This window comes from Labrus mixtus, chromosome 18 (assembly GCF_963584025.1).
Source record: "Labrus mixtus chromosome 18, fLabMix1.1, whole genome shotgun sequence".
Taxonomy (NCBI): Eukaryota; Metazoa; Chordata; class Actinopteri; order Labriformes; family Labridae; genus Labrus; species Labrus mixtus.
The window spans coordinates 11,109,499-11,133,343 of record NC_083629.1 but is presented as its reverse complement, the minus strand read 5'-3'; the positions used below and the strand labels follow the sequence as shown (position 1 = coordinate 11,133,343).

At 40.4% G+C, this 23,845-nt stretch overlaps 1 protein-coding gene across 9 annotated transcripts; it reads right to left on the bottom strand.

Annotated features, from left to right (window-relative positions):
* Positions 1-1,417: 1,417 nt before the first annotated feature.
* LOC132992957 (coiled-coil domain-containing protein 9B) lies at positions 1,418-19,957 on the bottom strand. 9 transcript variants are annotated; one of them, XR_009676407.1, is made up of 15 exons: positions 19,713-19,956; positions 16,669-16,776; positions 16,074-16,178; positions 15,745-15,903; positions 13,686-13,835; positions 11,392-11,454; positions 8,294-8,472; positions 6,118-6,167; positions 5,987-6,037; positions 5,698-5,794; positions 4,966-4,996; positions 4,295-4,883; positions 3,285-3,367; positions 2,769-2,833; positions 1,418-2,305 (listed from the first exon to the last, which is right to left on the bottom strand). XR_009676407.1 is itself a non-coding variant. In XM_061062562.1 (14 exons), the coding sequence occupies exons 1-14, from the start codon at positions 19,722-19,724 to the stop codon at positions 2,279-2,281; spliced, it is 1,701 nt and encodes a 566-aa protein (XP_060918545.1). In that variant the 5' UTR covers positions 19,725-19,957; the 3' UTR covers positions 1,418-2,278. The 9 variants fall into 9 exon arrangements, 8 of the variants coding, with proteins under 8 accessions (XP_060918545.1, XP_060918543.1, XP_060918544.1 ...); XM_061062562.1 differs by lacking the exon at positions 2,769-2,833 and having other exon boundaries at positions 8,294-8,469; positions 19,713-19,957; XM_061062560.1 differs by lacking the exon at positions 2,769-2,833.
* Between the last annotated feature and the right edge of the window lie 3,888 nt (positions 19,958-23,845).

Sequence of the window (23,845 nt, the reverse complement as noted above, 5' to 3'; positions counted from 1 at the left end):
TTTACAAGGGTGGGAGTTTTCTCTGCTCACTGTGTACAGCAGGTCATAAGCCCTACAGCGTCAGTGGCAGAAGGCTGCTGTAGAGATAGCCTCAGGAGGAGATAATTAAAATAGTGGCACCTGTGGGAGGTCCCACCTGTAGGGCTGGGAGGGGGCAGTTTCCAATGAAACAGGTCTGCAGAGAACTCATCCCAAATTAATCAAATCTTACACTAAGGCAGGACTCAGAGAATCTAGATGTAGCTTTATTGACAGTCTGGTCTGCAATGTGCCTCACGTTTCTGTCACATCTACACTCTTATTATATTCCTACATATTTGTTGTGTTATTGCTGGTGCCTCTTTTTGTTAGAGGTGGGGAAGGTGACAGTACATCAAACAAACACCATAAAGAATAGAGTTTGAAACACAGAAAAACTTTATTGATGATCTGTATGCCTTCTTCTAAAATGTTCTACTCTATACGAAGCTATACTTTGCCAACAGATATCAAACAAAATCAGCACTCTGAAATTGTAAAGTTAGGATCAAATTTTGACACAGTCGTACACAGGCACTGAGTAATAATTCTTCCTTGGAAGTGCATGTAAAAACATGAAGGTGAGCAACAGACACCCAGGGGGCAAAAAACGACCACAGGCACCTCTTAGATTTGACATTTAAGCAAAGTGATTATGCAGATGTCTTAATAGCTGAACAAGGACAAATGTTCAAATGCTCAACGGTTGTAGGTCCTAGATTCATTTCATTAAATTGAATCCCATGGGGTACTTAAATATTTCAGAGGTAATCTGTATGAAATGCCATTCCATAATTTAGTATAAGGCCTCTTCAAACACATTAAATATCTTGATGTTCTCCTTTAGATTGCTGATGGTTTGGATTTTATGTATCCAGAGTCAAATCTGATGGTGCCCTGCAGCTCAGAGCATGTTCACTAATGCTCTCTACTTACGGTTACAGAACTGTTTACTATGCAGTAGCATTGACAAAAACTTCTTCGATGAGTTCTTATAAGGCTTCTTAATGCAGTAGTCACTTGATACCAAGAATCAAAATAATTGATTGGCAATAAATACAAATAAATCTGTGCATGTCACAGAATAAAACAGCTGCTATAATGCACTTGTTAGATTTGCAAAATCATTCTAAACATTCTTTTCTCCAAATGGAGAGGCAAATAAATACAAATCAATACTGACGCTGCACTGTTAGTACAGTACATTCAACACTACTGTGTGTTATGATACAAACCATGACATAAACATATTCAGTATTTGAAAAAGACAATATGCAAGGCACAACCACTTTCTATTCTAAGTGAGGAAGCTTTTAAAAAATATGTTGTTTATAATTATTTTATAATTATAAAAGACAACATCTGACAAACAAAAAGGGACATGGAGCTGAAACCCAGCGTTTTGAATGTGAACTAAAGGCTTGGCCTCATGGATGTGGATGACTTGTTTTCAACCTGCCATGTGTGTTGGCCCCACAGGGGCCAAAAGCCTCAACAGAGAAAAAGGTTGGAGGCTATTATGAACTTAAAACACAGGTTGTTCAAAAACAGTATGAGTAACATTTGATACATTTTTTTTGTTCTGGCTTAAATGTTTTTACAAACAAATACATTTTTGCCACACGAAAAACTTTAAAAAAAAAAAAAAAGTCCTCCACATAGGGCATAAGTACAAAACGTCTCAAATGTGCATAATAATCATGTTTTGATTTATGACTTTTGAAAGGCCTTCGACTGTTCCTGGAAGCAGCTCCCAAATAATATCTACTCACCTTTAGAGAATACAGACTCTGTTGTAGGTCTGTCACTAATGTATCATCATAAAATACAGACTTCATTTCATTTTGCAAATACCTCTAAGGCAGATCAGCTTCTTCATCATTAGACTGTGGCTGAAGTTTAATTCAAGGGCTACCAAAGACGCTAGCTAACTGATATGTACCTTGAAATGTAAACATTCAATGATATTGCACTCAAGTAGCATACCATCATTCTAATAGTGTGTCACATACTCTTATACTAATAAAGTGCTCGGACTTCAAAATGTAAGTAGGGAAAATGTTCACCATTCCTATATCAAATTTTGAAGGTTTTTAAAAACTCCTACGAAGCAAAACTAGACCATGGTTTCAAGAGTAAGCCATAACCAAGAGTTCTTAAAATAGCTGTTTCAAGCAAAATGATGCATCCAAACAAAAAGAGGCAACGCTCTGTGTTCCTGGTGATTTGGTTTCAGTATTTAAATACCGAAAGATAGCGATCAAACAATCTTCCCATGCTCTCTTGCCTGCAAAACAAAACAAAACAAAAAACAGAGAAAGACACACAAGAGTATGAGTTACAACTAGGGCTGTCGAACAATTACAATTTTTTATCGCGATTAATCACTTAATTTCAATAGTTAATCACGATTCATGGTATTTTCAATCGCATATTATAAATTCCCTTATTTTGCATTTAAAAATAAAAATCTTTGTGCTTTTATTTTGAATTTTTGTACTGTCTTAAGCTGAGAGTACTTGACTTGTTTGAAACAAGGTAAGGATCTTCTGGCTGAGCGAAGGTTATGACATTTACTTGACCTCGGAAAAAGGAACTTGTTACGGCTCAATAACTTAATGAAAACAGCTAAAGAGGACGGTAACAAAAGTGAAATGTTTGATGTCATGATCATCGATATTACTTTTGACTTGTCAGTTGAGCTGTCTGAGAGTTTTTTTTAAAGTGAAATGAGACATTCAAAAACGCACCGGGGTCGTTCTTTTCCATCACTGTGACTACAGGTAGACACTGCAAAGGCTTATCCACGGTGCGCCTAAAGGGACAAAATTGCATGTGATTAATCGCGATTTAAAAAAATGAATGCATTAATTTCAGACCTTAAGTAATCGCGATTAACTAGTTAATGCTGACATCCCTAGTGACAACTGATTCCTGTTCCATAATTCACGTAATTATCTTATGAATCAAGGGCCTTCTACCTCTCTTTTCTACATGAGTGATTTACGCAGGCAGTTAGATATATTATCATGCTGCTTCAGCAGTGGATGAGAAGAAAATGCATTCTCTCATGAGACTACTTCTCCTGCACTCCAACAAGTCGCAGAGGTGCTGACAGTACTTCAAACCAAATTGAATATTACGCCATTGCATTGCAGATGTGCTGCCTGTCTTTCTCTAGCTCTTTATCCATTTGCACTTTCCTCCACCGGTCCATTTACACATTTATCGATTCTCTCATTCGTCTTCCTGTCTCTCACACTGACCTTGTCGCTGCTGGTGGAGTGTGTTGGGTGTGTTTCTCCTGACTCCAGGCTCAGGACAGATAGACTGGAGTCTATACGTTCCTCTTTGAAAGAAAAACAGACATTGGTTTAGGTATATATCATCCAAGTGTTCAGTCAGAAAAGTAAATAAAGGGATAGTTCAGTATTTTGAGAGTTGGGTTGTATGAGGTAGTTGTCAGTAGTACAGTAAGTATATTTCCGTCAGCATGGTCCTGTTAAGGAGAGACCGGAGGGCCTGAGTGCTAGCACAGAACCTAGGCTATACATGGCTGCAGATAGGGTCCTTTTTAACTTTTTAATTGATGAGGTAAATGTACACCACACTGAGAAAATTCTAGCTGCTTTACTTTAGCTTTAGCAAGGCACTCTGTGTTGGAACTACTTTGGCACACTACATCAAGTTTGCGGCCTTGGGAAGAGACAACAAATACATGAAACAAAAAATGTAACGACATGCATAATAACACAACCCATGGTCTGCAGGATATGTTCACTTGATCAAAACACACTGTGTCTGTTGTTGAAGAAGAAAACTAAGCTAGAAAAACAAACTCTATAGTCGGCGCTGTGCTGTATCAGTGAGATCATTTTTACAGAGCTGCAGTCATATCAAAATACACAGTTTAATTATCAGTCTAATTGTTCAAATTCATGTGGAGTTGTGACACTGTAGACCCGAGCAGCTGATCAGTGTGATGCGGGCAAAGGAACACGTATGTGATGTGCCGATGTAGAGCCAAACCTAAATGGCTTGCTAGTGGAAGAGTAAAGCACTGAGAGTTTTCTAAATATAGCATACGTTTACCCCAAGGTTGTTTTTTTAGCTTGTTTTGATGAACTTGCTAAATTAAGTGGTGCAAACGACCCTGTCTGCACAGATGATGGCCTATCTCCTGTGCAGGTACTCCTGCTGGTCTCTCCTCGAAGAGAAAAACAAAACAAACAAAAAAAGGAACTATCCCTTTCAAGCCATTATATGTTTTGCAAACCTGTGTTTGTGTTGCTTATGTTGCCCTTGGCAAGCTCTACAGGCTGGACACAGCTCTCCTGTAAAGAGGCACACGATTTTTCAGGGGAGGGGGCGCTGGTAGCTGTGGGGAGAGTGGTGTCTCTTTTTGTACATTTAGTTTCAGGGGCGTTCTGCTGGGGAACAGAAGACGGACCACCTTCCTGATGCTGAGGACTGCCATCATCCTGCTTGGCACTTTCAAGAGGCTGCTGAGGTCCTTGCACTTTATGTTTCTGTTTTTTAGGCGAGGAAGCTTTTAAAGAGCCCAGACTTCTTGATTCTGAGCCAACAGAGTCCTGAGAGCCTGATTGCCTTGTATGAGCCGCCGGGATGAGCTCCTCTGAAAAGCGCACTTTCTTTTCCAAACCCCGAGGGGACGACACCTCTGCCTTCCCCTGAGTGGGGGTGTCTTCTCTCAGGATTGCAGCTGACACTTTCTCAGATGTACTCATTGAATCTGTGCTAAGGGACAGTTTCAATTTTGACTCCTGATCCTTTTGATCTTCTACTTCGGCATCTGTTAGCGTGTCAAGCTCCTCCAGGAATTCCTCTAACGTTGTGTCAGGAGTCTGGTGGATGAGATGAAAAAAGAAAATCATCACAAATGTAACGTTTACAATCCAATTCACACACACAAGTTTGATATCTTACCTGTGAGTTCTCTTCTTCATTTCCCTGCCATCTAAAAGATAAATGGGTCTTTAATCAAAAGCTGTTCTGTTACAATATTAAAACAGTTGTATTTAATTCTGCTTTCTTTTGTCTCTTACAATAAATAGCACAAAGTTGTCTCAACAAAAACAGTTGGTTATTTGGAAATATTCACAATGATAGCAGAGAAAATTGTTTCTGCTAAGTTAAAAATACAGTAACTATCAAGATGAGGCTGTTAGGCAGCTAGCTTAGCTTAGCTTAGCTTAGCATACGAATGGGAAAAACAGCTAGCTAGGCTCCTTCAAGTGGACTTTCTACACTATGATGCATCAGCAGCTGATACCACAACTACCACTGCTGTTTTGCACCCTTTACCCCCCCCCCTCCATCCACCAGATACACACAGAGCAGATCATCTGGTACATAAAAATGTCACGCTGAAAGGCTATAATCCTGCACTTCCAGGTTATTGGCCTTGTAGTTTTTAGTTACGATTATGTAACAACACATCCTGCTAGCGTTCTGTCTAACAGCACAGTAACTTGTTTCAAACTGAGGAAAAGCTGAAAGACAATGATGCATGTTGTGAGACCTGAAAGAGGCCTTCTGGCTGGTTGACCTCATCAATCCAGTCTCATGATATTCAGGGTAATTAAAGAACAGTGTGGCAAAAGAAAGCCTTCTGTGATCGTTTTATGCATTTCATGAATATGTTCAACTGTAACTTACCTCCGGGCTCTCCCAGTCAGACGATCGATTCCTTTTGCTTTGCTGCTCATCGCTGGCACATTCTTGGCTCCCTTATCTTTGCCCCTCTTATCATGACCTAGGACAAATAAATACTGACAATTCAAGTCACAATTGTTGCATTTTACATGAAACAAACGTTCATACAAATTACAGTGGAAGGTATCGCTCAGGTCATTATAAAAAATACATTCTGTTTTTTTTAATCTAACTTTATGTAAATGTTTTAACGGTGTTTAAAATGAACAGATATTCAATAATTGTGGGATACCTCTTGAGTCAGCACCTGCCCTTGATTGTCCTCTTCTAGCATTTCGTCCCCCTGTAATATTGAAACATCGTTTAGATATTAAGAAAAATACAAAAGGTAAAAATACAGTTTGGACTGAGAGCATGTCTCACCTCTGCTTGAAGGCCCCCAGTCCCTGTCAGGAAGGGTTTTGCCTGAAAACCTAAAATCAAAATATCGGTTTACTTTAGACAGAAACACAAAAATGATTTAAGGGAGATGTTCATGTCAAATGTATCACTTTTATTTCTGATGACATAATAGCTCCTCAACACCCACATCTAGAGGCTCTGACTTTTAAGTACCCTCAAAGTTTGATCAAAATGAGCCAAAAATATGAGAATTTGCAGAATCAGGAAGAGATTTTAACTCCATGAGTCACATCCTTGCATTGAACAGCCAGTGGTACAATAAAAATTGTGGAATCAAAAACACATTTCCTCTTCTATTCTTACTACAGGGCCTTGTTCAAGCCTCACCAAATAAGGTAAGGAATTCCATCCCTTATCCCACGTTAAAAATAACTGCTCCTCCTTTGTCTCTTTACGTTTTGATGCTTCCTTAAACAGCACAATCATTTACTCTGCAGCTTGGTCACTCGCTGTACTACAGGCGCTTTGGTTTGAAGTCTATCCCACACATCAAATAAATGAGCTTTTTTTTTTTAATCTGCAGTAAGTTTAAGGTTGCATTGAAAAAAGAAAGAAGGAGAAGTTTAGGCTCCCTTGATTAACTTTCTATTGAAAAGAAAAAGTCAGAGTCGATGTTGATGAAAATAAGGCTGAGACCCTATTTATGGTACCAGATACTAATCAGGTTTTGTTTTTTATCCATGAATCTGCTGATGTGACATGTTCTTTTTTAAATGCGTGTATGTGTAAGCTTCAAGATTGTGAGGTCTGTTCACCATAATCCTCCTAGGATCAAACGTTAAAGTGTTAGGAAACACATCAAGTTACAGTAACAGAAAACTACAATAAGAGTACCGGTAATCAAATTGTCAAGCAATCATTGAGCAACATCCTGTGACTTGTGATCATGTGGTCTTAAAACCTCATTGAATGGATTTGTTCTGCTCAATAATCTTACGAGACAGAAACAAGCTGTTCTTCAAGGTCATCATGTTTCTTTTCTACATGAGCACCAAAGCTAAATCAAGCTTTTCACAAAGTTTAAAAGTAGAAGATCGAGGGAGAAGAAATAAATTGGTGCTTAAAATAACTAGCTAGCTAGAACGAGGAGTAGCTAATAAATGCGCTAGCCAGAAAGACAGCATATGAATTAATTACAGTTTGTACTAAGACTATAGAATATCTTTTCACAAATGTATGATTGTAAGGGCTGGAATAACTTTTTCAAAATAATTGTATTTACTTTCTTGCACTTTCTTAGATTAAAGGATTGATACCACTAGCAGAGCAAGCAGGAAGAAATAGCTAGCATAGCTCTGTTCCTCTCTCATGCTGGATATTTACACTGTAATAAAATAAGGTTTTTGGTAGAAATATAGAGGGATCCAGCATTGGACTCCTTATAAAACAAAAGCACAAAACATTTTTATTATTCATATTAAAGCTCCTGAGATTTTAGCTGGTTGTTATGACACAGACTGAGATTTACACTGATGTCTCTTTATGACCTAAAAAAGAAAAACTGGAACATTGGCACAAAGATTGAATTTTCTATATATCTATTTTTAATGTCTGAAACTGCTTCCAGGGGGTAGTCTTCAGGTGATCACTGTGCTGAACTGTGTGCTGCAGGAACAGACTTTTTTTTGTTTTACAATTTCCAAAGCAAGGAATGAGATTTTGTTCAAAAAGAAAAACTACTAATGCTTGTACAGGAAGAAATCAGCAAAGACAGATTTGGTCACAGCTAAATCAACACAAACCAAAAGTCCAACCATAAAAAACGTTTTATGTCATGTATTCCTTTCATTTCTTTCATACTCTACATTTTTTAAGTTTTTGTTTCATTTCCTTGGCCCTCCTCTTCTTTCTTAATCTGTCTGATCTATGTGCTGTGTTTATGTGTTTTGTCTTCAAGCTCTAACCTTTTACGACTGTTTCTTTTGAGCTTTTGTTTGGCTTTAGATTCTGGATTCCCGTTGTTATTCTACTCTTTTAGTATCCTGCTTGTGCTTTGTCTTTCAAACATCTGTGTTAACGCTGTGTTAAATATGCTGCATATGGAATCTATCAAGTATACATTATTTTATTATTATAATATGAGTGCAACTTAAGCAGATTAAGACATGCCTTGTGTGTGAGTGCTCAGAAGTCTTACATGTTCTCAGTTTTGTCCATGTCCCACGCCCGTCTCCACTGGCCCTTGGCGTTTTTGTGGCGTGCGACTCTCTCCCTGTCGATCTGCTCACGCTCTTTCTTCCACTGCAGATACTCCTCCTGCTCCTCTTTCGATGTGGGGATATTGAGATCTGTGCAGACCTGTGGGCTCTCAGGCTCCTCAGCAAACACAAATCAGGTCAGTGTATTTATGGCGTAATAATAAGAGACATTCTTAGTGTGGATTTATATCATGCTACTGTCCTCACTTAATAATGAAGCTCTTGCATTGAAGCAATAACCACATTAAACAGCTGTATCACTCAGTGTCACATTGTAATCCATCTGATGGATCACTCTGAGCACTAATGAGAGCAAAAGCCTCACATTAACAAGACCAGCTTCGGATGTCAAAACAAATAATTAAAAAGCAACAGGGCAAACAAAGGGTTCAAAAGAAAGGAACAAACAAGGATATCGTCATCCACTGGAAACACCAATGACTGCCTCAGTGTGAATTTAAAGACTTCCTGTGGTGATGTATTCCAGTCAGTTCCAATTATTTTACAAAATACTTATTGTTTGTCTACCATTAAAACTGTAAGACAACACTTATTAAATTATTCAATACAATATTCCAGTAACAATCAATTAAACTAGGCCTACTTCCTCTATTCCCCTCTTCATCTTTTCTGAGAGGAGAGAGGGAAGTATTACGATGACTAAAGGGCAGGCTCTTGAACACATCAAAGGAGAAAGACACTGTGCTTTTGTTACAAAGCCCTGAAGGGGACCAGTACTACAAACAGTGCTGTGGTCAGGGGTAAAACACGTAGAATACAAATAGAGGAAAAGAGCTCATCACTGTTTCTTTTTATTCAGCAGGAGGAAAACGATACTGCTGAGATCAGAAATGTATTTTTTTTTTTTTTTGAGGTTTAGGACACTTTGTCACTTTGTGTCAAACAGCACAGTGAAACTATGACGGGAGATGTTTTCCCCTCAGGTTTGGACCAATCACAGCCAAGTAAACATGTTGCCTTCACGTGTTCAGTTATCGTTGAGCAACTCATCTGTGCCCATTCTTGTGTTTTCCATTTCCTTTCCCCTCCCTCTCCTCTGGCCCCCTGGAGGACGTCAGGGGTCACAAGGGAGAGTCCATCCGCATGTTCCGACAGGCTGTGTGCTGATGTCACCCCTGCCGCACTGCTAATTAGCACTTTTCAATTTTTCACCTCCATGAGGCCTCACAGGGAGGCTGTTTGGCTGTGAAGCAGGTGAGGAGGATGTGACACAGTAAAGCTGAGAGAGAGCAGGACCTGGTCTCAGACAGCGCTTAATACTTCAGTCATGATCTGATGTTACTGCGATAAGAGTATTGCCATTGTGTTTATTGCCATTTATGTTCCCAAAAGAATAAATGGCTACATCTGTTTTCTCTAATAAGATGAGGATCCAGGCTGTTCATCTCACTTCATTAGCTTTTATTGCAGCAATATGACTGTCAAGTTAACAGACTGACTGAAACTGTCACAAGAGAATGCCATGACTGCTGCCTGAAACTCTCGAACTCAATTCATATTTTGATCTACTCAGTCCAACTCTACTTTTAAATCAAGTGTGGACTGCGCTACTTTCACCACTATATTAAATGAGAGTGTTTTAGGGGGGCCTTCTTGCATTTACTGGATAGGACAGCTGAAGAGAGACAGGAAATGTTGGGAGGAGAGAGTGGGGGATGATATGCAGCAAAGGTCCGAGGCCAGATTCCAACCCACAGCCACTGCGATGAGGACTATAGCCTCCGTACCATCGCTAATTTATATGATGCACCAAAAAAGTTTTGCAGACCCCAGAGGCATTTAAAGTAAATAGCTGTTCAATTAAATCTTAAATTACTTAAAGATTACCACACTCAACAGATGACCGACTAGCTTGCTGAAAACAGAAGAAATCCTTTATTAATCCCGCAAGTAGAAATTAAAATTTACATTCTATTATTAAACAATCTACACACACACAGGCTGTAATTCTGTACACACACACATGCACAAACAGGATCCTATGGACATACACTAATGGAGACATGTCAGAATGAGGGAGTTACCCACAGTGAGTGCTACTGAGCTGGTGGGGGTTTTGTGCCTTGCTCAAAGGAGAGCAGGACCTGCTCAAGAAGTGAACTGGCGCCTCTCCAGCAACCAGATCAATTTCAGACCGGGTCTCGAACTGACGACCTTCTGTTCCCCAACCCAAGTCCTTACAGACTGAGCAACTGCCCCCCATAATGTATATGTTATCTATTTACTACCAAAAGTTTATTTTGTATTTGCTAGATTGCAATAATCATTTATATTATTTAAGAAAGATATTTGGCACTGTGTTTCTAGACAAGAATGATGGTCCTCTTTTTCTGGACAGCTGAACTTCTCCCCCACTAACCCTCTAAAGATTCTCTGCTTTGGGCCTGAAATTGCCAGAAGAGCTTTACAGAAGATTTGTTAACCAGAACAGCTAACAAAGCCTAGAGCTGTGACCTTCACACTTTACACAATACCTCATAAAAACTAACTCAGCGTGTTTTTTCCTTGAGCGATGTATCCGCACGAGCTACAGAGCAGGCTAGGCGCAGAGAGGCCTGAACAGCATCACTTGTCATGTGGTGTATTCGACGGGCCTTTGAAGACTGCCCCCCCCGCCTCCCCACCTCAACTGTTATTCTGTTTATCGCACGCTTGATCTGTCAGACAGCTCTGAGCGACTCCAGCAATGTTTACACGTGAGCCGGCGAGAGGCAGATGGGGACAAGAAGTAGAATAGGTGGGAGTGTGCATGCAATGTGTTGTGCCCTGTCTGCGTTTGTGTTTGTGACGATGGTCAATTGGCCTTTTTCTGTGGATCTGTGTGCAAAGACAGTCATGTGGAAACCTTGTTTTTCACATTTGTTCCCAGTAGTGACTCATGTGTTCATAATGAGCTGGAGATACAACAATTTGGCAAATGAGTTTTCTCTGATCCTTGCCAGGTTTTAGAGGACAATTCACATGTTAATATGTTTTGTGTGTTCATGTCGGTGTGCACCGCCATGTGCACTGTTACCTGGCATTGCTCTGAAAGCCTGGGATGCTCCTCAGTGTGCTTCAGCCATTGTTTAACATCATCCTGTCAGAGAAAAAGAGCGACTATTAAAAAATAAAAAGGTATTAGCAGAACAACAATAAGGGTGACACAGCAACTTGTTGTGAGCCAATTAAAAATGGTTGTAAAGAGTCACGTTATTGCTGCCATAAACAGTACAAGCAAATCAAGCAAGAGCACACGCTCATCTGCTTGGATTAAGAGGTCAACACTGCCCCCTATTGGACTAATGGTGCTACGGTGTAATCTGGCACCTGTGGTTTTTGTTTTAAAGGATCACTCTGCAATCAGGGTCATGAAAACAGAGCGTGAACTGCAGGTCAGACTTAAACAGGTTGTGAAATTAAAACCCACTTTATTACGGGGGGAGAATGTGTGAATTTTGGTTCTAGTGATATCTAAATGCAGGGATTTGCTTCCATGAACACAGTGGATGAGTCATGTTGCCATTAACAGCGACGCTTAAATGAGCAGCCAAAGGGGGTAAAAGGAAATACACGCTGGAAAGAAAGCGCTTTCTCACCTACAGACAACATACACTCTCCTACCCACACATGACATGAATGCTGGCTGGCTCACACGCAAACACAAAAGACCCTTGACTACCTTGTTTCCTTTCTTCTTCCTCATCTCATTTTCTTCCTCCTCTCTGTCTATGACCCTTTCCTGGCAACTGGCCAAGCCGTCACTCTGGCAGCATAATGAGCCTTTTCAGAGTGAGAAGGCAGTTGAATGTTAATTAGATTAAATCAGTCCTTTTCGGGTTGGTGGGAATGGGGAAACAATCGTGCCGGAGGAGGGCAGACCACTTAAGGTTTCAGAGAGGGGAAACGGAGGCTGGAAACAGACCACCGTCTGCCAGGAGTGTCTCCCCTTCTCTGCCCCTCCCGTTCTTTTCCCCTTTCTGCTTCCCTCGACTGCTCCCATCCCCTGGCTCTCCCTCTTTTGGGTGTAAAGTGACAGTCTAGTCATGGGGTTACAATCTGCCTGGGACGTTGTCAAATAACCACACCCCTGTCAGAGACTTGTTTTATTTATTTCCACACACCCACACTCTGTAAAAATATTTCAGAGGCTCTGCAAAAAAAAAGAGAGAGAGCAGGGTGCAATTCATCATGAACCTTCTTCCAGCAAATACTCCTCTAACACTTGCCAGACATAGCCATGACATTCTCTCTCTCGTAAACCATGTCAAGTTATACTGGTTATGTAAACAGCGACCACGTGGAAAAGGCAGGTCTCTGGACTTCAAAGATGGCTGGTGCACCGGAGCACTGGCTACTGTTCCAAGTGCTGATTCAGTGCACATGGTAAATAAAGGAGGTACAAATCAAGCAGGCCAGAAATAAAGGCAAGGGAGCATCAAGACAAGCTCATAAATTTAGTGCACTTTAGCTCACACGGGCTAGAGGGCAGCAGTCAGTGTATCAGCCAATCAGAGGCAGACACATACAGACATATTTAGATAAAGCCTACATTGCTTTTCTGTCCATACTCTAGACAAGACTGTGTTTATAGTGGTGAGGATCAGCTGTCTGTGTATCAGCTCATTAATTGAGGCTCTCATTTCTGTCTGAGTGCATGGGTGAATATGTGTGTGTGTGTGTGTGTGTGTGTGTGGGTGTGTGTGTGTGTGGGTGTGTGTGTGTGTGTGTGTGTGTGTGTGTGTGTGTGTGCGTGTGTTTGACTGAGGCAGAGCAGCTGTTTCAGAGTTTCAGCATACCCAGGGGGCCTAAGGGCAGTGACAGTGCGGCATTTCACAGCCCGACCGGCAGCACTGCATGTTTGTTTTCTGCCTATCTGCATTAAACATGTGATCTGAGCCATATAGAATATAGATAACGACACGGCAGTTTGTTGAGGAAAGACTTGATGGCATATTTCCTGGTGCTAGCTGAGCAATAAAAATACAAAATAAATGAATACAATCAGATCTGAGAGGGATGGCACTTGAATAAGTAGAAAAAAGTAATAAAAGCCCTTCAAAGAATATTTGGTTTGCCAGAGCATCTACTCAACCAACAGCTCTATGACAGCCCCCTCTTTAATCCCAAAACCAGTCAGTCACAGCTCCAGTCCACCTCCTGTCCACACACCATTGTGCTTCATCACTGGATGGGTGTGGCCAGCCGACATGTCTGACATCTATGTAAAACACGTCGGGGCTGCAGCACCAGAGAGTGAACAAAGAGGGGAGGGAGGCTGCAATGCTGAAGCATATGATCACTGGAGTGTTCAGAGAGTGTGATTCAGACCTGTGCTGCTGCCTCTCTCTTGGTCATGTGAGGTGGCTGCTTCCCCCTCCCCGCTGATACCACGCGCCTCGCCTGTCCATCATCTGTGGGGCTCTTGACGTCCTCAGGGCCTGGCCTCTTCTCTGGCCTCTCGCTCACCACCCTCTTACCCTGGAGAGACAGTTAGTCATATTACAGTATCAAAACTGTAGCAAGGTTTATTGTAAAATGAGAGGGCCAGTCCTGATCATTTCAAAACTCTATTCAAGAAAATTAACAAAAATTTGAAACAATAATTTATTCTAACAAACTAAAACAGTTGCCACAGAAACTGGTTGTCTGCTATAAAGCCATTAATGTAATATTTTGAAAAAGTATTTGTGAAAGCACAAATCTAAGATTTCTTCCCTGATGTTGCTGATTTAAAATATAATTTAACCTTCCAATCACAGCTTGGCATTATTAGCCATACAGCAGTGTGTCTCTTTGAAAACTTAGTGTCTGTGGGTCAGCCCCCCACACCTTAGTCTGTATTAATAAAACATTGTATATAAATAATAAAGAAATGTCTCTTTAGGATTTTGTTGTATCCAGATGTCTTCTCTGGCATCACACGAAAATAAACCTTTTAATATTTTCATTAGTCAAACTTATGTGCCAGCTTTAAGCTCAAAGCATCTTTCTGGGGCAAAATAGAAGGGGCAAAAAATAACAGTTCCTAAAATGGACACTTGAGGCTAGCTACACCTGCGAGTAAATACCCCCATATATTATATATATATATATATATATAAATATATATATATATATATATACATATATATATCTATACATATATAGATATATACATATATATATACATATATACATATATATGTATATATATATAGTCTATACCCAACTGAACAGCAAAACAACATGTTTACAACATAGTATAAAACATAATTGGTCTCTGTAACCTACTTCCTTATTCACTGTTTAGGGATGTGATGTATACATTAGGGATGTTCCTACAGACTCATTTCCCTGTTGATTCAACAGAAATCTAAATTCTAGTCAACTAGCCTGACAGTTAGAAAAACACTCAGAAATGTCTAAATTGTGATTTGAAACAGTTTATCACATTCTTCAATAAACTAAATGTATGGCTATTGAAATGCTGCTGAAATGTGTGGCATTTGGCAATGTGCTTTACTCTGGGGGTAAACAATGTCAAATTGGTTTGCTAAATGTGGCTGATGTTAGCAATGCTAACTCCCCAGGTCTATGGTGCCCCTTGCAGGGTAATGTCCACATGCAAGTGCTGAATGTGGTTACACATTGCTCCGGTCGAGAGGTTATGCATCATTTCGACACAGCCTACATTCTAGATTTCAGCCATCCACTGTGCTGGTTTACATCCAGGTAATAGAGCAGGGAGAGCACGCCCACTGCCGGAGCTACTAATGGAGGGGGGCTGCATCACAGTTTAGACATAACATTTAACCAGCATTGTGGGCCTATCAATAAAAATGATGACATCCCTAATACACATTACTACTGCCTTTAAATTATATTATATTGAGTCTTAATGTTTTGCATAATTTTGGGTGTAACCACTTTTAATAACAGGGAGCTGCCATTAGCTCTCTGCTTAGCATCCATTCAAATCCCTGACTGTGACCTCTTGGGTAGTCATCCTCTGGTCCATAAAGGGACACTTTCCAGCCAAGAAAAACAAGAAGAAGACGCCCACATGCCAAACTCAAGGCTTCTAAAAAGTAGTCTAAAAAAAACAATGGGTGATGTCATGGTGGCTACGCCCACTTCTTTCATTCAAAAAAACTAAGTAGCCAAAGATAGCAGATATACAGTAGAGACAATATCTGAATGTTAGGAGCTGAAACCTTTTTTGTTAACCACCTCTCCTTGCGCCAATTGCACTTCATCTCTACCTCAAATTAATTTTTGCTCTAACAATTACCGCATTGCTTTGAGCTACTTGTACGTTTTGATTTAAAAGGTTTATTTTTTATGATTTAATTATTGCAGTAAAACTACAATTTACTTTGAATAAAAATCAGTACTGTAGTGTATTTACTTTTTTGCCAGCCATGGTGACCATAATCTGCTTCCTGTGGCCTTGGCCAGCAGCCTGCGGTGGGGATTCTCCCTCCCTGTCAGGCCCGGACTCCTGTGGTTCTTTCCCAGCTGGCGAACCATCGCTGAATTGTTTTGTCACCACCACACGATTGTCCTGCTAACCAAAGACAACAACTTTATAAAATATGTCTCATATATATCATGAAATTAGTAGCATCCTTTCCAAATAAAGGACTAAGCGCAGCAACAAGGGCAGTGCTCTCAGGATCTAGTTAGTCTGGTATTATTTCAGTTCTGAAGTCTGGCACCTCGTGCTGAAAAACTCACAGTGGTGGACTTGCTGATTGTGATGGTAAGATCATCAGCTTTGCCCTTGCGGCTCTGCAGAACCATTCCTTCCTCTTCTGCCATTTTCTTATCCTCCTCCACCTCCTACATGAAACTCAAAGGAAACAATCAACTAATGAGGGAGCCTGAAAGAGCTGCAGTTTCTTCAAGAGAGGAGAAAACCCTCCCAACATTTCTACTTCAACTATGACTGTACTAAGAAGGGCTGCTCCATTTCAGCAAAAATCATTATCACAATTATTTTTGATTGATATTAAGATCGTGATAATTAAACACAATTACTCATTGATTTAACATCTGCATCACATGAACTGAAACACTCCTCAAACTGACATTCTGAACAATATAAAGCTATTATTGAAAATGTACAAGTAAAAACATTTAAAAAATATATAAAAGCAATAATAAATAAATTAATAAGTTATGTTATGTTATGTTGTAGCCAAAATATAACAATAGATAACAACAGGACATTGTTGTTTTCATTATTGTGGGATGCTAAAATTGAATTGTAATTGAAACTAGATGAATTGCTACTACTAGGGCTTTTCTGCCTGCAAGCACTTGTCCTTACCTTGTACCTTCTCATGAGGGCCTCGTTCTTCCTGCGTAGAGCCTGGATTTTCTTGTCCAGCTCCAGGTCCCTCTCATGATCCCTCTTGGGCATCATGTCACTGGGGGTCTGTGAAGAGACAAATCAGCTAATTAATGCGATGAAAAAGTACTAGTTTTTTTTAACATAACTTTGAAACAATAAAATGGTGTTATCCTTCAATAAAAGAAGCAAAGGTTTTCAAATTGTATAAACATTAACAGATGTAGAAAAACTTTGCTTTCATAAAGTCGTTATAATATAATGTTAGAAATCGGATCTGATACTGTATGCACTTTTTCTGTACTTGACAATTTTGGGTGGTACGAATGTAAATGTAATATTTGGAGACTATTTCAATGTCTTGCAAACTTAATAAATACATACATATACGTATGTAATACCTTATGCTTAATATACAAAAAGTAAATAAATAAATTAAAAACATAGAAAAGAAATGCCCCAGCATGTCCATATCACTTCATGTTCTATAACAACACACAACACTTATACATCCACCACAGATGGAGCATTCATCACACAGCTCAGTTACACAGGCAGAATGCATATGCAGAGCATCCTAACCATCCCAATGTGGTCAGCACGGCATGCCTCCATACTGAAAATCAATGTGCTCTCTCATGGAACAGCAGATAGGTGTATGCTTACACTTCCTTTCAGGAAAATCTCTCTCCAGCTTGTTGTACCGACTTCAAACATGTGCAAGAGAGCCGCTGAGTTGAAACATGTAAATGTGTATTCAAAATAGACGAGATGAGGATAATATTTCAGGTTTATAATGGGATGGCATTAGTCCAACAGGGCTCTCATTTCCTTTAGCCTGCAGTAACTTAATGTTGTTTTCAGAGTTTTGTGGGAGATGGGAAATGGTAACTTTACCCTGCAGAGAAGCAAACTGAGGGGCTCGTGTCACAGCAGACTGGTGAATGAGAAACTTCTCTACAGCACAATGCTTCATAGAATATGCCACAACACTTCCAGAGATTTAGGTCATGTAAGCTATGATATGAAAGGCGAAATAAATTGTAAGACCCTTTTTGCTTTCTTGCTGAGTGTTCAAAGAATATAAATCACATCTCTGAACATGAAATTACAGCTCTCAGCCTGTTAGCTTAGATAAGCATACAGACATCACTCTGTGAACTCTTTTTGTCACTGTGAAGTAGCCAGGTAGCAGAAATGTGCACATCACATAGAAAGCACTGTTCTAGTGCAGTTCTTCATTTCAACATTTGTTTGTGTGATAAAAAAAAAAAAGTGATCTTAAAAGATGCCAGTGGATGGAATTTGCTGAACTGGACCAAGCCATGATAGCAGTTTTCCCCCGTTTCCAATGATGCTAGGCTAAGCTAACTACTGCTCGCTGTAGCATCAAATCAGATATACAAACAGGAAAGTGGAATCCTTCTTAACTCTTAGCAAGAAAGTGTATAAGAATATCCCAGATATGTCAGCGTGACGGCTGCTCACGTGGCAAAGCACCTTCTTCATATAAAAGCAAAGTAATCTTCCAAAGACACAGGCTCCAGGAAATGAGATGATACTAAGAGGAAAAAAATCTCTATTCTCAAGCAAACTGCTTCTTCGCCGACAGCTTGCAGTCTACGCTTGAAGATGTCAATAAAATGTAGATTTCAACAGGAATAATCTATAATTCTTTTGGACTTATGATTAAAAAAAAGTAGACAAGCCAAAACTTTGGAAATACACGATCAGTCTCGTGTTTGATGTTTGCTCATCTTGCACCTGCAGCACGAGGGATGCATTTCTCTCCATGTCATCAGAGAAATCTGATTCAGTGGTGCTCTGATAATACTGAATGAACACATAAACATAACAAAGAGCTCCCCTCTCAATCAGCTTCCTCGCTTTCCAAGCCAAACCAAGGCATCATCTGTTGTTATTCACAGCTGATGTGACAACAATGCCTTCAAATAGAAAAGTTGTCAAATGCTGCTTGTCGAAGCTGTGGAGACACATAATTCAGTTTGAAGCATCACATTCTCCACACTCTGAATTATTTGGAGGGGGGTCAAACCATCTTGAGGGACGCATGGAGGAGCTGTGGCAAAGTGAGTCAGTCATCCTCTGTTTCCCCAGTGACGACAAGAGAGTAAAGGCGGTTTATATGTGATAAAACCATAACAGAAAGATGACTCACGACCAGCGAGCACACAAAGACCAGCACAGTGGTACTGCGAGGAATTTCTTCAAGCGATTTTCCATTGTTGCTGTTATTGTGCCTGCAAGGATCTGCTGCAACTGAGATGTTGTTGGAGTTCAACAGTCACACTTTACGTTTTTTCTGAGAGATTAAACGTTTGCTTAAAAGTAATGTATTAGCATTGACTATTGGTAAATGGCAAACTACAGACAGTTGTGTCAAACATGCAAAGACTTTAGTAAGCATGAGAAAAGTTGTGACTCACTCAGAGAGAGTACAGAGCACAGCAAGCTGGAGAACAGCTACCTCACAGCTTCTAGTTGTCAGGGTATCCAAACACAACAGACCATGAGGACATACCACCAAGAATAGGCGCAAGGGAGAGACACGCTGCCGACTCTGAATCTCAGCGAACCCAACGTCGGAAACCGAAGTGTACACCGGCCTCTATAAACCGACGTGGGGGACGGTTTGCCTTTGGGTTGAGCCGTCCAGATCTGCGATAGTGCAGCAGAAAACCCCAAAACACACAGTGGCGTTGTGGGTCTGCCAGCCATGCCCGGACAGGCAGGCAGGCAGAGGGGAGGAGGAGGGGGCCCTGCAGAGAGAAAGCTGCCAAAGCTTCCTCTCTACCCAGCGTTCCTGCCCACCTACAGCAGCTCCAAACAGGGGAGGGAGAGAGCAGAGACGCAACATAAATGCTGCATGTAGCCCCAGCTAAATCTGCGACAGAGCAGGAGAGGAAGAGGGGGGAACCTAACACCAGAGCTGGAGAGAGAGTGGGATGAGATGCGAGAGAGAGCGAGAGCGAGGGGAAAGAAGGCGAGAGGAAGGCACTCACAGGTCTCTCCATGTCAGCGGAGGGAGCTGGGCTGGGTCCAGGCGCGAGGCAGCCGAGGCAGCAGAGAAGGCTGCCTGGAGTCGCTGATCATGCCTCGATTACAATGAGCCAAGTTGGGCAAGCAGCCAAGACGTCTAACAAATACACAGTGCTCCCCTGTTAACGGATTTCACAGCACCCATCCGCTTGTGCTCTTCCTCTCTCTCTCTCTCTCTCTCTCTCTCTAACCCTCCCACCCTCCTGAACATATGCTCTCTCGCTCCCTGTCGCCCTCTTTAAAGCACTTGCTCTTTCCCCCCTCCTCACTTATCCTCTGCTCAAAGCATGCTAGTTATATTATGTCACCACCCAACAAACACACGATGCAAAATGTGAAGTTTAACTACTACTTAATTAAACTATCAGAGAAAAATTGTTTGTTACAAATGATAATTATCATGTTCTTGTCAGCTTCACCAAATAAATTCTATCACTTTGTTTTTTCTTTTACTAAGAAATATACTAAATTGACAGTATGATGACAGTTTTAATATATCTGACATTTAATTCTATTGATTTAATCTGTATTTTTTCCAGTAGGTGCTTGTCCTATAAAAAGCATATTAGTCTTGGATAATGTATATGAAGGTGTACACCTTTCTACACAGTTAAGATGTAAAACATTCATTTTTCAAGGAGATTATATTTGTGTGTGTTGGGGCATTCAAATATATTTTATTGTGTATTTTTAGTCCAATCTTATGTGAATGTGTGTGTGTGTGTGTGTGTGGGGGGGGGGGGGGGGGGATGGGGTAGAAGAATAAACATGGCATATAAATCCAAACATCATAAATGAGATGCATGTTTTGTTTGTTCCCACTGTGGTTTCAACAGCTGCGTCTCCTAAAAGCTGCAGGCTACATGTTTAGAGTACTAAAGAAGCTTCCTACAGACTGGGGAGGGTTCAGAGGGGGTGGGGGTGGGGGGGGTTTGGGGGATGCCTGCTGAATTTCCCACAATTCTTCATGCATGGCGTGCTACCTTTGCCGGAGCCAAGCCTGAGAGCTAATGAAATGCAGCAAACAGGGCAGCCCGGCAGACAAATGTCACAGACATCTCTAGGAGCGCAGGTCAGCCATTTGATACTCAGAGCATTATGGAAACAATCACAGCTTTGAAAGTTAACAGACTGGACTACATTTTTGGCCAACCAACCCCACATAGCTTACATTCTACATGGACCAATCCTGCTGAAGAGCAAAAGCTCTATAAGAACCATTTCAGCCTACAAGTAGCTGTTTGAGTTATTCATGAATTCATGAACATGAATCATAACATGTTAATACTCTAAACCATTGTACTAGCTGATAAAGCAGCTGAGTTTTGACCTGGTGATTAGGTTCCTGTGAATTGCACCTGAATCATTTACAGGTATGAACCATATACTGTATGAACTTGTTATTGGGACACTTTGAAGTGAGTGGGACAACTTAAAGCTCATCAATTTCTTCAATTGATTGAAAACAATTATTTATAGGAATGTTACTTACATGAAGCTACATGAAGCTGAATGGGACTCCATTGTTTTTAAAATATATGATTCAGCAAAGTGGTGTAGCTTTAGGCTAACGATATTGCTAAACTTTGCTTTAACTTGTAAGCAAAGCATTGTCAAGTAAAGGACTTGCTAGCAGCACAATAGAAACAGTGGTGCTTTTAACTCATGCCATAGCTAGCGTTTCCCTAAGTCTCAGTCATAAACATTATAGCTAAGACTTGTGTTGTAATATATCTTCAGGTCTTTTGTCATTAGCCAATAGTAAATTAATCATTTGTAAAATATTGTTAATTGTAATGATAGATGGAAAGTGAATAAGTAGCACACTGACCTCCACATCAGCAGGACTCACCGTCATCAGGCTATCAGTAGGAACAAACCAGTTTCACATCATGTCCACCAGGCGGCGCCAAATTATTTCTCATCAGGGGCCTCTGACTCTAGAAAAAGTAGCACCAGCAGCTACTCAAGCATAAAACTCATAGCAGAGAAAAACAGTTCGTAATCTATCTTAGAAAATCAAGATGTCCCCCATGTCCTCAAGGTCCACAGCATCGTATTTAAACAATAGACTGTATGATTTAAACTTACAGTCTGATGAGTATTCAACCAGTTTTCAAACAATAATATCGGCTAAATGTTTTTATTACATGTATTACTGATAATTGATATGAAAGACTTGATGTGACTACTACATATAAATATAAAATAAGGGTAAATCTGTACAGTGACACTATTGAAGATCGTATTAAGATAAGATAAGATAAGATATACTTTATTCATCCCAGCAGGGAAATTTAGGTGTTCCAGCAGCCAGCATACATACAAACACACAACACAACACATATATACATACATATCCCACCCATACAAAAAACCATGAGCCCACAATACAGTTTGATATATGATATATGCAACTCAGGCTAAAGTTTAAAAGTTTAAATGTCTTCTGTCCTTACTTAAAGGGGAGTCGTTATAAAGTGCAATTGCAGTAGGTAAAAAAGTATTTTTAAATCTGTCCTTTTTGCAGCTTAGCTGCCGTAGCCTCCCACTAAAAACACTCTTTTGTTCACACACAAGATTGTGTAAGGGATGCATGTTATTGTCCATAATGTTAAACAGTTTCTGTATCATCCTTCTCCCCATCACCACCTCCAGGGGCTCCACAGCGAGTCCCCAGCACAGAGCCAGCCCTCCTTATCAGCTTGTTAAGCTTTTTAGAGTCACAAGCCCTGATGCTGCTGCCCCAACAGACGGCTGCAGAGAAAATGGCACTTGCCACAACAGTCTGATAAAACATGGATAACATTTTGCTACACACATTAAAAGACCTAAGCTTCCTCAAGAAGTAGAGTCTGCTCTGACCCTTCTTGTAGACGGCCTCTGTGTGGTGCTTCCAGTCCAGTTTATTGTTCATGTGCACCCCCAAGTATTTATAGCACTCCACCACCTGCACCTCACCCCCAAGGATAGAGATGGTGCTTAGCTCAGGCCTGTTCCTCCTAAAGTCCACCACCATTTCCTTGGTCTTTGTTACATTTAACACCAGGTGGTTCTTCCCACTCCATGCAACAAAGTTATCCACCAGCATGGAGTGGGAAGATGTAATGTATTAAGCAATAATGCAGAATAAATATAAAATAAGAATACAATTTGAATAACAAAGACTAGGAGTCAAGCGATGTGGGTGTAGTCTTACAGTATTTGCATACTAGTGTTGATGTTTTGTACAGTTGGAGAATCAGATGAATCATATCTGCCTTCATTTGTTTCTCGGGCCTCACTTTTAATGGCCTGTGATCTGTTCTCACCCTTCTCACCAGTAGGTCCTGTCCCTTGAGCATTTATCTACTCCTATCTGGTTCTTCTTTTAAAACGTTTTCCAAATAAACACATGACATGAGAATTTATTCTCGTAAATCTAAACGGAGCTCGTATCGACCTTTTTAGAAAAGCTCCAACTTTTAAAAAAGGCAGCAACGCAGTTCAAATGGCTAGGTTTTTTTTTTTTTTTAAATCCAAATGACTGTGATGTCAGCTTTTCTGAGGATAAGGATATTTGCACACAAGTACAGCCTACAAAATGTTTGATCCACGCTCAGATAAAAATGAGGCATTGCCTATAGCATGACACACACACACGTTATTACATTTATCTAAAATTCTTTGTGGTTTTGATGTTTAAGCCATGAGAGAGGGTAAGATCAAAATAATAAATTAAAATATTTCCCTCTGCATTTCGTGACAAAAACCTGCAGATTTCAGGAAAGAGTAGTTCTGGAGTCGGCTTCACCCGTACTGACCTACATCCGTTTGTTTTTCTCCTGTATCTTCCTGGATCACATCAGGTGACACTGACACAGATTTCAGGTTTCTTGAATGAAAGCCACAGTAGCAGGTGTGTCCTTGAGTTGTGGAGGGTATAATTATTTTAAACACTCATGCAGGTAGTGAAGGTTGTGTTACTATGACTGCAGTCGTTTATTTATACACAGCACTGTGAAGCTCAGAGGAGGCACATTGTTTCGCTTTGATACAGAACATTTAACATAAGTTATTCATTTTATACTTAAAGTGTTTTTTTTTTAAAGCTAGA

Coding starts and splice junctions, on each gene's coding strand:
- LOC132992957 (XM_061062560.1), bottom strand. Junction 16,179..16,668: donor CCCTCATGAGAAGGTACAAG/GTAAGGACAAGT, acceptor AGTTTCATGTAG/GAGGTGGAGGAGGATAAGAA. Junction 11,455..13,685: donor AGAGAGAGGCAGCAGCACAG/GTCTGAATCACA, acceptor TTTCTCTGACAG/GATGATGTTAAACAATGGCT.